The following is a 13,387-nucleotide window of genomic DNA, read 5'->3' as shown; positions in this document are numbered from 1 at the left end:
GGACAGTGTAGAGGGAGCTTTACTCTGTATCTAACCCCGTGCTGTACCTGTCCTGGGAATGTTTGATGGGGACAGTGTAGAGGGAGCTTTACTCTGTATCTAACCCCGTGCTGTACCTGTCCTGGGAGTATTTGATGGGGACAGTGTAGAGGGAGCTTTACTCTGTATCTAACCCCGTGCTGTACCTGTCCTGGGAGTGTTTGATGGGGACAGTGTAGAGGGAGCTTTACTCTGTATCTAACCCCATGCTGTACCTGTACTGGGAGTGTTTGATGGGGGCAGTGTAGAGGGAGCTTTACTCTGTATCTAACCCCGTGCTGTACCTGTCCTGGGAGTGTTTGATGGGGACAGATTACTCTGTATCTAACCCCGTGCTGTACCTGTCCTGGGAGTGTTTGATGGGGACAGTGTAGAGGGCGCTTTACTCTGTATCTAACCCCGTGATGTACCTGTCCTGGGAGAGTTTGATGGGGACAGTGTAGAGGGAGCTTTACTCTGTATCTAACCCCGTGCTGTACCTGTCCTGGGAGTGTTTGATGGGGACAGTGTAGAGGGAGCTTTACTCTGTATCTAACCCCATGCTGTACCTGTACTGGGAGTGTTTGATGGGGGCAGTGTAGAGGGAGCTTTACTCTGTATCTAACCCCGTGATGTACCTGTCCTGGGAGTGTTTGATGGGGGCAGTGTAGAGGGAGCTTTACTCTGTATCTAACCCCGTGCTGTACCTGTCCTGGGAGTGTTTGATGGGGACAGATTACTCTGTATCTAACCCCGTGCTGTACCTGTCCTGGGAGTGTTTGATGGGGACAGTGTAGAGGGAGCTTTACTCTGTATCTAACCCCGTGCTGTACATGTCCTGGGAGTGTTTGATGGGGACAGTGTAGAGGTAGCTTTACTCTGTATCTAACCCCGTGCTGTACCTGTCCTGGGAGTGTTTGATGGGGACAGTGTAGAGGGAGCTTTACTCTGTATCTAACCCTGTGCTGTACCTGTCCTGAGAGTGTTTGAAAAGATTGTCCGTCTTTCTGTGACTTACCAGGGGTACATGCTGTAGTCGGGTTCTTTTGAAGGCGGTTTAATAAAATGCTGAAAGGAGAAATGAAAACGATTTATTTCTCTGTTGATTAATTTTGAGACAGGTTTTCAACAGAAATCTGGGATCAAAACGGAGCAGCTGAGAGCAGATTGGGGAATATTACAGTAGTTACCCCACACAGCATTCCACATTTTAATCACACTCTGTTTTTCCCCATGTCCGTGTTGAACCTGTTTTCAATCACATTAATCAGCTTCACTGGCTCTCGGTCCTTGGGAACAGAATCAACGGGAATATTCTCTCTACTCGACCCAGACCCATTTTTCTGAATCCCTGGATCAAGTTTCCTCCCAACTTCCCCATGGAAAACAGTCCCAACGTCTCCTGGTCAGAATGTGTCGCAGTCTGCAGGGCGGCAGACAAAATGCTGGAATGTTGGGCGGCTTGTGAGGGCGAGATCCAGTTTGGTTGATTCTTGTGAGAGGCAGCCCAACACCAACTCAGTTGCGACGAGGCAGTTAAATTGCATCCAACACGATGGAAACGCCCAGGAGCGTTTCATAAATGTTTATTATAACTTTCTTAACTTTTTATTCTGTGCCCCTATTTATAAAGCCCAGGATTTAATATGTTATTGACTGATTTCTGAACCTCTCCTATCACCTAAAACAAATTGTACACATATCTCGCCAGGTGCCTCTCCTTCCTGCCAAAATGGAGCACTTCACATTTCCCAGAATGAAATCTGCCGCTGCCGCTTCTCGGCCCAGCCAGCAGCAGCCAACACCCAGCCAGCACCCAGCAGCCAGCAGCAGCCAACACCCAGCCAGCACCCAGCAGCCAGCAGCAGCCAACACCCAGCCAGCACCCAGCAGCCAGCAGCAGCCAGCAGCCAGCACCCAGCCAGCACCCAGCAGCCAGCAGCCAGCACCCAGCAGCCAGCACCCAGCCAGCACCCAGCAGCAGCCAGCAGCCAGCACCCAGCAGCCAGCACCCAGCCAGCACCCAGCAGCCAGCAGCAGCCAGCACCCAGCAGCAGCCAGCACCCAGCCAGCACCCAGCAGCCAGCACCCAGCAGCCAGCCAGCAGCCAGCAGCAGCCAGCAGCCACCAGCAGCAGCCAGCAGCGAGCAGCAGCCAGCAGCCAGCAGCACCCAGCAGCAGCCAGCAGCCAGCAGCAGCCAGCAGCCAGCAGCAGCCAGCAGCCAGCACCCAGCAGCAGCCAGCAGCCAGCAGCGAGCAGCAGCCAGCACCCAGCAGCCAGCAGCAGCCAGCAGCCAGCAGCACCCAGCAGCAGCCACCAGTAGCAGCCAGCAGCCAGCAGCAGCCAGCAGCCAGCAGCAGCCAGCAGCCAGCAGCAGCCAGCAGCGAGCAGCAGCCAGCAGCCAGCAGCGAGCAGCCAGCAGCAGCCAGCAGCAGCCAGCAGCCAGCAGCAGCCAGCAGCAGCCAGCAGCCAGCAGCAGCCAGCAGCAGCCAGCAGCCAGCAGCAGCCAGCAGCCAGCAGCCAGCAGCAGCCAGCACCCAGCAGCAGCCAGCAGCAGCCAGCAGCCAGCAGCAGCCAGCAGCAGCCAGCAGCCAGCAGCAGCCAGCAGCAGCCAGCAGCCAGCAGCAGCCAGCAGCAGCCAGCAGCCAGCAGCACCCAGCAGCCAGCAGCACCCAGCAGCCAGCAGCAGCCAGCAGCCAGCAGCCAGCACCCAGCAGCCAGCACCCAGCAGCCAGCAGCAGCCAGCAGCCAGCAGCAGCCAGCAGCCAGCAGCGAGCAGCCAGCAGCAGCCAGCAGCCAGCAGCAGCCAGCAGCCAGCAGCAGCCAGCAGCCAGTCAGCAGCCAGCAGCAGCCAGCAGCCAGCAGCAGTCAGCAGCCAGCAGCAGCCAGCAGCAGCCAGCACCCAGCCAGCACCCAGCAGCCAGCACCCAGCAGCCAGCAGCGAGCAGCCAGCAGCAGCCAGCAGCCAGCAGCAGCCAGCAGCAGCCAGCAGCAGCCAGCAGCAGCCAGCAGCCAGCCAGCAGCAGCCAGCAGCAGCCAGCAGCCAGCAGCAGCCAGCAGCCAGCAGCAGCCAGCAGCAGCCAGCAGCCAGCACCCAGCAGCCAGCAGCAGCCAGCAGCCAGCAGCAGCCAGCACCCAGCAGCCAGCAGCAGCCAGCACCCAGCAGCAGCCAGCAGCCAGCAGCAGCCAGCCAGCAGCCAGCAGCAGCCAGCAGCAGCCAGCAGCCAGCAGCCAGCAGCAGCCAGCAGCAGCCAGCAGCCAGCACCCAGCAGCAGCCAGCAGCCAGCAGCAGCCAGCCAGCAGCCAGCAGCAGCCAGCAGCCAGCACCCAGCAGCCAGCAGCAGCCAGCAGCAGCCAGCAGCAGCCAGCAGCCAGCACCCAGCCAGCACCCAGCAGCCAGCCAGCAGCCAGCAGCAGCCAGCAGCAGCCAGCAGCACCCAGCACCCAGCAGCAGCCAGCAGCCAGCAGCAGCCAGCAGCCAGCACCCAGCACCCAGCAGCAGCCAGCAGCCAGCAGCAGCGAGCAGCATCCAGCAGCCAGCAGCAGCGAGCAGCAGCCAGCAGCCAGCAGCAGCCAGCAGCCAGCCAGCAGCGAGCAGCAGCCAGCAGCCAGCAGCAGCCAGCAGCACCCAGCACCAGCCAGCAGCCAGCAGCAGCCAGCAGCCAGCACCCAGCACCCAGCAGCCAGCAGCAGCCAGCAGCCAGCAGCCAGCAGCAGCGAGCAGCAGCCAGCAGCCAGCAGCAGCCAGCAGCCAGCAGCAGCCAGCAGCAGCCAGCAGCCAGCAGCAGCCAGCAGCCAGTCTCTGTTCCTTTGAGGTTGATCACTATGCTCCTTGCAGTTTCCCGAATTTTGTTTGAGTTAAAGAACCAGAGAAAGAAGGAGCAATGTTGGGCAATTCAGCCCTTTGAGCTTATCCGCCATTCTATGTAATCAAGGCTGATCCTCTATCTCAACTGCTCTCTCCTCATTCCCCATTACACCTTTAGATTTCTTTCTTCAATACACTCAGTGACTCGGTCTCCACAGCCTCTGTGGTAGAGAATTCCACAGGGTCACCATCCTCCGAGTGAAGAGGTTTCTCCTCAGCTGTCCTAAACGGTCTCTTCCACATCCTGAGACTGTGACCACCTTGTTCTAGACCCACCCCTCCATCCCTTCCCCCCCCCGGCCGGAGGGAACAATATCCCTACACCCAGTCTATCCAGGGCCCTGACAGAATTCTATACATTTCAATCCGATCCCCTCTCATTTTTCTAAACCCCAGTGAATCCTGCTGTGCCCTTCACTGCACTCCCTCTGTGGCAAGTATATTCTTTCTCAGATAAGAAGAACAAAACTCCACAAAATACTCCAAAGCCCTGTCCAGCTGCGGAACACATTCTTGCTCATCCGCAAATGTTGAAACCGCCGGCACATCCAAGTCCGCATCATGAATATGGATCTGGACAATCAGGGTTCCAAACATCGACCCACGGGGAACCCCTTTCTACACCTTCCTGCAGCCTGAAAACAAACCTATTACTGTCTGTCTGACTGTCACTCAGCCAACTTTGTACCCATGTGGTTAATGTCCCTTTTATACCAGGGGTTTGACTTTCCCGACAAGCCTTTCACGCTGCGCTTTATCAAATGCCTTTTACTGCAGTAACCAGTTACACTCAATACATAGTGGGTGGTGGCACAGTGTTAGCACTGCTGCCTCACAGCTCCAGGGACCCGGGCTCAATTCCAGCCTCAGATCACTGTCTGTGTGGAATTTGCCCTCTATTCCCGTGTGTGCGTGGGTTTCTTCCGGGTGCTCTGGTTTACTCCCACAGTCCAAAGATGTGCAGGTTAGGTGGGTTGACCATGGTAAATTGCCCTGACGTTTCTAGGGATGTACAGAATAGGTTCTGGGTTACGGGGATAGGACTGGGTGGACGGGGAGTGTAAATGAGTAGAATGCAGGGTCAGTGCAGACTCGATGGATGAATGGCCTCCTTCTGATCAATAACCCGCTCTCTTACCTCATCAAAGAATTCAAGCACATTGGTTAAGCATGATCAGCTCTGAACAATTCTGGTTTTCCTTAATCAATCCATATAAGATCAAGTGAACTAATTTTGTCATGAATTATGATTTATCAGCTTTTTTCTACCATCAAAGCTAAACTGAGCAGCCGGCAGTTACACGGTTTAACCTCCAATCTTCATTGAACAATCTTGGAGACAGTTTCTGAGTTCTCAGTGTGGGATGAGCATTTCACATCTCCAGATTTCGGACCTGAACAACAATGTCACTGCAATGACCCAATAATTAAACCTCAGGATCAAGCGCTAACGAGGCCGGAGCTCCAGAAATATAACCCCCCTAGGAAAGTATATGTGTGGAGATGGGGACAGGAATGCGACTATAATGGCATCCACTGTACCCCAATGAGAGTCAGTGTGTGTGGGACCCGTACCCCAGTGAGAGTCAGTGTGTGTGGGACCCGTACCCCAGTGAGAGTCAGTGTGTGTGGGACCCATGCCCCAGTGAGAGTCAGTGTGTGTGGGACCCGTACCCCAGTGAGAGTCAGTGTGTGTGTGACCCGTACCCCAGTGAGAGTCAGTGTGTGTGGGACCCATACCCCAGTGAGAGTCAGTGTGTGTGGGACCCATACCCCAGTGAGAGTCAGTGTGTGTGGGACCCGTATCCCAGTGAGAGTCAGTGTGTGTGGGACCCGTACCCCAGTGAGAGTCAGTGTGTGTGGGACCCGCACCCCAGTGAGAGTCAGTGTGTGTGGGACCCGCACCCCAGTGAGAGTCAGTGTGTGTGGGACCCATACCCCAGTGAGAGTCAGTGTGTGTGGAACCCGTACCCCAGTGAGAGTCAGTGTGTGTGGGACCCGTACCCCAGTGAGAGTCAGTGTGTATGGGACCCGCACCCCAGTGAGAGTCAGTGTGCGTGGGACCCGTACCCCAGTGAGAATCAGTGTGTGTGGGACCTGTACCCCAGTGAGAGTCAGTGTGTGTGGGACCCGTACCCCAGTGAGAGTCAGTGTGTGTGGGACCCTTACCCCAGTGAGAGTCAGTGTGTGTGGGACCCGTACCCCAGTGAGAGTCAGTGTGTGTGGGACCCGTACCCCAGTGAGAGTCAGTGTGTGTGGGACCCGTACCCCAGTGAGAGTCAGTGTGTGTGGGACCCTTACCCCAGTGAGAGTCAGTGTGTGTGGGACCCGTACCCCAGTGAGAGTCAGTGTGTGTGGGACCCGTACCCCAGTGAGAGTCAGTGTGTGTGGGACCCGTATCCCAGTGAGAGTCAGTGTGTGTGGGACCAGTACCCCAGTCAGAGTCAGTGTGTGTGGGACCCGTACCCCAGTGAAAGTCAGTGTGTATAGAAGCATTTCCTCCACAAGCAAATATTATCTGGAGTCTTTATTAAACACTTGGCATCTCTCACAGATTCCAGTGTTCAGTTGTTCAGCGGTAGCAGCGACAGCAGTAACCGGGGGCTGCCGGGAAGGTAAGTTTCCCGCTTTAAAAACTTACCTTACAGGAGCGGTGAGAGGGAGGAGCTGAGTGGGAGTGGTCGAATTCCGCTCCGGGAAGGTGAGTGAACTGATATATTTGGGCAGCAGCTGAACCCGAGACACTACGCGTGTCGTGTCTCCCACCCCCCCTCCTCCTCTACCCAAAAAGAAAAGGCTGCAGTGTGTTGATAAGGTAAGGGTTTTTCTTTTTCTATTTCTTTTTATCGTGTGATTGGTCACAATTTTTCTTTTTTTTTTTACCTTTCTCATTTATCTATTGTTTGATATTATAGTTGGACTAAGTTAAGCTGAAGATTAAAAATGGCAGGAGATCTCAGACCCGTGTTATGTTCATCATGCTCAATGTGGGAGCTCAGGGACGCGGCCGATGCTCCTGACTCCTTCACATGTGGGACGTGTGTCCAGCTGCAGCTCCTGTTAGACCGCATGACGGCTCTGGAGCTGCGGATGGACTCACTTTGGAGCATCCACGATGCTGAGGAGGTCGTGGATAGCACGTTTAGCGAATTGGTCACACCAATTGGATTGGTGAGGGAGACAGGGAATGGGTGATCAAAGGGAGAGAAAGAGCAGGAAGGCAGGGCAGGTGTCCCCTGCGGTCATCTCCCTCCAAAACAGGTTTACCGTTTTGGATACTGTTGGGGGAGAAGGCTCACCAGGGGAAGGCAGCAGTAGCCAGGGTCATGGCACCGTGGCTGGCTCTGCTGTACAGAAGGGCGGATTCAATTGTAAGGGGAGTAGATAGGCGGTTCTGTGGTTGAAAACGAGACTCCTGAACGGTATACTGCCTCCCAGGTGCACAGGTCAGGGATGTCTCAGATCGGCTGCAGAACATTCTGAAGGGGGAGGGTGAACAGCCAGTTGTCGTGGTGCATATAGGCACCAACGATATAGGTAAAAAAACGGGATGAGGTCCTACAAGCAGAATTTAGGGAGTTAGGAGCCAAGTTAAAAAGTCAGACCTCAGAGGTAGTAATCTCAGGATTGCTACCAGTGCCACATGGTAGAGTAGAAATGAAAGAATAGGCAGGGTGAATGCATGGCTTGACAGATTGTGCAGGAGGGAGGGGTTCAGATTTTTGGGACATTGGGACCGGTTCTGGGGGAGGTGGGACTACTACAAATTGGACGGTCTACACCTGGGGAGGATTGGAACCAATGTCCTTGGGGGTGCTTTTGCTAACGCTGTTGGGGAGGGTTTAAACTAATATGGCAGGGGGATGAGAACCAAATGAGGGGGTTAGTGGATCATGAAGTCAGCGTGACTAAGGGGAAGAGTAGGCAGGGAGCAGATGATAAACGCAAAGGGACAGGTGGTCTGAGGTGCATTTGTTTTAATGCGAGAAGTGTAGCAGGTAAGGCAGATTAACTTAGGGTTTGGATCAGTACCTGGGAATATGATGTTATTGTTATTACTGAGACTTGGTTGAGGAAAGGGCATGATTGGCAACTAAATATCCCAGAATATCGATGCTTCAGGCGGGATAGAGAGTGAGGTAAAAGGTGTGGAGGAGTTGCATTACTGATCAGAGAGGGTATCACAGCTGTGCTGAAGGAGGGTACTATGGAGGACTGGAGCAGTGAGGCGATATGGGCAGAGCTCAGAAATAGGAAGGGTGCGGTTACAATGTTGGGGCTGTACTACAGACCTCCCAACAGCGAGCGTGAGATAGAGGTACAAATATGTAAACAGATTATGGAAAGATGTAGGAGCAATAGGATGGTGGTGATAGGAGATTTTAATTTTCCCAACATTGACTGGGATACACTTAGTGTTAGAGGTCTAGATGGAGCAGAATTTGTAAGGAGCATCCAGGAGTGTTTTTTTAGAGCAGTATGTAAATAGTCCAACTCGGGAAGGGGCCATACTGGACCTGGTATTGGGGAATGATCCCGGCCAGGTGGCTGAAGTTTCAGTAGGAGATTACTTTGGGAATAGTGATCACAATTCCTTAAGTTTTAGAATACTCATGGACAAAGACGAGAGTGGTCCGAAAGGAAGAGTGCTAAATTGGGGAAAGGCCGAGTATAACAAAATTCGGCAGGAGCTAGGGAATGTGGATTGGGAGCAGCTGTTTAAGGGTAAATCCACATTTGATATGTGGGAGGCTTTTAAAGAGAGGTTGATTAGAGTTCAGGACAGACATGTCCCTGTGAAAATGAGGGATAGAAATGGCAAGATTAGGGAACCATTGATGACAGGTGAAATTGTGAGACTAGCTAAGAGGAAAAAGGAAGCATACAAGGTCTAGGTGACAAAGCTTTGGAAGAATATCGGGAATGTAGGACCAATCGAAACGAGGAATCAAGAGGGCTAAAAGGGGTCATGAAATATCTTTAGCAAACAGGGTAAAGAAAAATCCCAAAGCCGTTTAATCATATATAAGGAGCAAGAGGGTAACTAGAGAAAAGGTTTGGCCCACTCAAGGACAAAGGAGGAAAGTTATGCGTGGAGGACTGGAGAATTGCTAATGTTGTCCCCTTGTTTAAGAAGGGTAGCAGGGATAATCCAGGTAATTATAGACTGGTGAGCCTGACGTCATTGGTAGGGAAACTGCTGGAGAAGATACTGAGGGATAGGATCTAATCCCATTTGGAAGAAAATGGGCTTATCAGTGATAGGCAACATGGTTTTATGCAAGGAAAGTCATATCTTACCAACTTAATAGAATTCTTTGAGGAAGTGACAAAGTTGATTGATGAGGGAAGGGCTGTAGATGTCATATACATGGACTTCAGTAAGGCATTTGATAAGGTTCCCCATGGTAGACTGATGGAGAAAGTGAAGTCTCATAGGGTCCGGGGTGTACTAGCTAGATGGATAAAGAACTGGCTGGGCAACAGGAAACAGAGAGTAGTGGTGGAAGGGAGTGTCTCAAAATGGAGAACTGTGACAAGTGGTGTTCCACAGGGATCCGTGCTCGGACCACTGTTGTTTGTGATCTACATAAATGATCTGGAGGAAGGGATAGGTGGTCTGATTAGCAAGTTTGCAGATGACACTAAGATTGATGGAGTAGCAGATAGTGAAGGGGACTGTCAGAGAATACAGCAGAATATACATAGATTGGAGAGTTGGGCGGAGAAATGGCAGATGGAATTCAATCCGGGCAAATGCGAGGTGATGCATTTTGGAAGATCCAATTCAAGAGCGAACTATACGGTAAATGAAAAAGCCCTGGGGAAAATTGATGTACAGAGAGATCTGGGTGTTCAGGTTCATTGTGCCCTGAAGGTGGCAATGCAGGTTGATAGAGTGGCGAAGAAGGCACACAGCATGCTTGCCTTCATCGGAAAGGGTATTGAGTACAAGAGTTGGCAGGTCATGTTACAGTTGTACAAGACTTTGGTTCGGCCACATTTGGAAAACTGCGTACAGTTCTGGTCAACACATTACCAAAAGGATATAGATGCTTTGGAGAGGGTGCAGAGGAGGTTCACCAGGATGTTGCCTGGTATGGAGGGCGCTAGCTATGAAGAGAGGTTGAGTAGATTAGGATTATTTTCATTAGAAAGACGGAGGTTAAGGGGGGGACCTCATTGAGGTCTACAAAACCTTGAGAAGTATGGACAGGGTGGATAGCAAGAAGCTTTTTCCCCAGAGTGGGGGACTCAATTACTCGGATCACGAGTTCAAGGTGAGAGGGGAAACGTTTCAGGGAGATATACGTGGAAAGTTTTTTACGCAGAGGGTGGTGGGTGCCTGGAACGCATTGCCAGCAGAGGTGGTAGAGGCGGGCACAATAGCATCATTTAAGAGGTATCTAGACAGATACATGAATGGGCGGGAACAGAGGGATACAGGTCCTTAGAAAATAGGCGACAGTTTTAGATTGAGGATCTGGATTGGCGCAGGCTTGGAGGGCCGAAGGGCCTGTTCCTGTGCTGTAACTTTTCTTTGTTCTTTGTTCCCAATGGTATCGGTGTATCTGTCCCCTGTCAATGGTATCGGTGTATCTGTCCCCTGTCAATGGTATCGGTGTGTCTGTCCCCTGTCAATGGTATCGGTGTATCTGTCCCCTGTCAATGGTATTGGTGTATCTGTCCCCTGTCAATGGTATCGGTGTGTCTGTCCCCTGTCAATGGTATCGGTGTATCTGTCCCCTGTCAATGGTATCGGTGTATCTGTCCCCTGTCAATGATATCGGTGTATCTGTCCCCTGTCAATGGTATCGGTGTATCTGTCGTGTCAATGGTATCGGTGTATCTGTCACCTGTCAATGGTATCGGTGTATCTGTCTCCTGTCAATGGTATCGGTGTATCTGTCTCCTGTCAATGGTATTGGTGTATCTGTCTCCTGTCAATGGTATCGGTGTATCTGTCCCCTGTCAATGGTATCGGTGTGTCTGTCCCCTGTCAATGGTATCGGTGTATCTGTCCCCTGTCAATGGTATCGGTGTATCTGTCTCCTGTCGATGGTATCGGTGTATCTGTCCCCTGTCAATGGTATTGGTGTATCTGTCCCCTGTCAATGGTACCGGTGTGTCTGTCCCCTGTCAATGGTATCGGTGTATCTGTCCCCTGTCAATGGTATCGGTGTGTCTGTCCCCTGTCAATGGTATCGGTGTATCTGTCGTGTCAATGATATCGGTGTGTCTGTCCCCTGTCAATGGTACCGGTGTGTCTGTCCCCTGTCAATGATATCGGTGTTTCTGTCCCCTGTCAATGGTATCGGTGTATCTGTCCCCTGTCAATGGTATCGGTGTATCTGTCCCCTGTCAATGGTATCGGTGTATCTGTCGTGTCAATGGTATCGGTGTATCTGTCCCCTGTCAATGGTATCGGTGTATCTGTCCCCTGTCAATGGTATTGGTGTATCTGTCCCCTGTTAATGGTATCGGTGTGTCTCACCTGTCAATGGTATCGGTGTATCTGTCCCCTGTCAATGGTATCGGTGTATCTGTCCCCTGTCAATGGTATCGGTGTATCTGTCCCCTGTCAATGGTATCGGTGTATCTGTCCCCTGTCAATGGTATCGGTGTATCTGTCCCCTGTCAATGGTATCGGTGTGTCTGCCCCCTGTCAATGGTATCGGTGTATCTGTCCCGTCAATGGTATCGGTGTATCTGTCGTGTCAATGGTATCGGTGTGTCTGTCCCCTGTCAATGGTATCGGTGTATCTGTCCCGTCAATGGTATCGGTGTGTCTGTCCCCTGTCAATGGTATCGGTGTATCTGTCCCGTCAATGGTATCGGTGTATCTGTCCCCTGTCAATGGTATCGGTGCATCTGTCCCCTGTCAATGGTATGGTGTATCTGTCCCCTGTCAATGGTATCGGTGTATCTGTCTCCTGTCAATGGTATCGGTATATCTGTCTCCTGTCAATGGTATCGGTGTATCTGTCCCCTGTCAATGGTACCGGTGTGTCTGTCCCCTGTCAATGGTATCGGTGTATCTGTCCCCTGTCAATGGTATCGGTGTATCTGTCCCGTCAATGGTATCGGTGTAGCTGTCCCCTGTCAATGGTATCGGTGTATCTGTGCCCTGTCAATGGCATCGGTGTATCTGTCCCCTGTCAATGGTATCGGTGTATCTGTCCCCTGTCAATGGTATCGGTGTATCTGTCCCCTGTTAATGGTATCGGTGTGTCTGTCTCCTGTCAATGGTATCGGTGTATCTGTCTCCTGTCAATGGTATCGGTGTATCTGTCCCCTGTCAATGGTATCGGTGTATCTGTCCCCTGTTAATGGTATTGGTGTATCTGTCTCCTGTCAATGGTATCGGTGTATCTGTCCCCTGTCAATGGTATCGGTGTATCTGTCCCCTGTCAATGGTATCGGTGTATCTGTCCCCTGTCAATGGCATCGGTGTATCTGTCCCCTGTCAATGGTATCGGTGTATCTGTCCCCTGTTAATGGTATCGGTGTATCTTTCCCCTGTCAATGGTATCGGTGTATCTGTCCCGTCAATGGTATCGGTGTATCTGTCCCCTGTTAATGGTATCGGTGTATCTTTCCCCTGTCAATGGTATCGGTGTATCTGTCCCCTGTCAATGGTATCGGTGTATCTGTCCAGCTCAAACTGCACCCACTGGGTCGATGTAAAGGAGAGTTTTGCCATCGCAGCTGCTCAGACAAGATCCTAAATGAATGGAGTATCAGAGCCTGCACAGGAACAAGAGAGCGTTACAGCCAGTCACTTACCCGTGAATCCACTGGACACGGTTTCACAGATGAACTTGGAAACCAACCAAACCGTTTGGTTTGAATGACTTTGCCCTGGAACAGAAACAGAAACACCTTCAGTGTCGGCTGGTATCAAACAAAAACGTCACTGAAACATCAGACAGGATCCTTATTTGCAGACAGGCGTTTACATAACCAACTCCCCCATCCTCCCCCCAGCCTGGCACTGGCCCCTCCCAACACCGCAGTCCCTGATGGTGACCTATTGTTACTACAATTTGCTGCGAGGGATATTGAGAACAGGAACAGCATTCTGCCCCTCAAGCCCGTTCAACAATATGAAATTGAGGCATAAAATAAAATGTGCTCATTATAAATGGCTAAATCTGAAGTGAAACTTAGACAAAACTGAATGGGGAATGGATAAGTATTGAAATGAATTAAAAAGCGGATTGCCACATGTGGGGAAGTGATGACTTTCCTTGACAGACTGCGATAAAGCTGGACAAGAACAGAAAAAGTCTGTATTGGAGTCTGATGCCTTTGAAAGGATAAACAAGATCAGAAAAGAAATGAAAGAGGGAAATCATGCTGGAGAGGGGAAGGGGGGATGGTTAGAGGAGAGGGATACTGAGTGATGAGCAGTGAGTCAGGGCGAAGCTCAGACTGGCATGTCAGAGAAAGGGTTAAAAATTGTTTGAAAGGACTTCCAGTGGTGGCTATGAAGGAGT

The 13,387-nt window shown here is 51.8% G+C and overlaps 2 protein-coding genes across 2 annotated transcripts in view; both read right to left on the bottom strand.

Moving 5' to 3' along the window:
* The window catches only part of LOC119955542 (guanine nucleotide exchange factor VAV2-like), a 250,363-nt gene that overhangs the window by 21,111 nt on the left and 215,865 nt on the right, over positions 1–13,387 (bottom strand). Inside the window, 2 exon segments of the mRNA XM_038781814.1 lie at positions 1,037–1,086; positions 12,675–12,749. Of these exon segments, the coding sequence (XP_038637742.1) occupies positions 1,037–1,086; positions 12,675–12,749 (125 nt within the window).
* sardh (sarcosine dehydrogenase) overlaps positions 1–13,387 on the bottom strand; it is a 357,516-nt gene that overhangs the window by 203,306 nt on the left and 140,823 nt on the right. The window lies entirely within an intron of this gene.

Source organism: Scyliorhinus canicula, chromosome 21 (genome assembly GCF_902713615.1).
Source record: "Scyliorhinus canicula chromosome 21, sScyCan1.1, whole genome shotgun sequence".
NCBI classification, from domain to species: domain Eukaryota; kingdom Metazoa; phylum Chordata; class Chondrichthyes; order Carcharhiniformes; family Scyliorhinidae; genus Scyliorhinus; species Scyliorhinus canicula.
The sequence above is the reverse complement of the archived record's forward strand: the minus strand, read 5'-3'. Positions and strand labels throughout refer to the sequence as shown.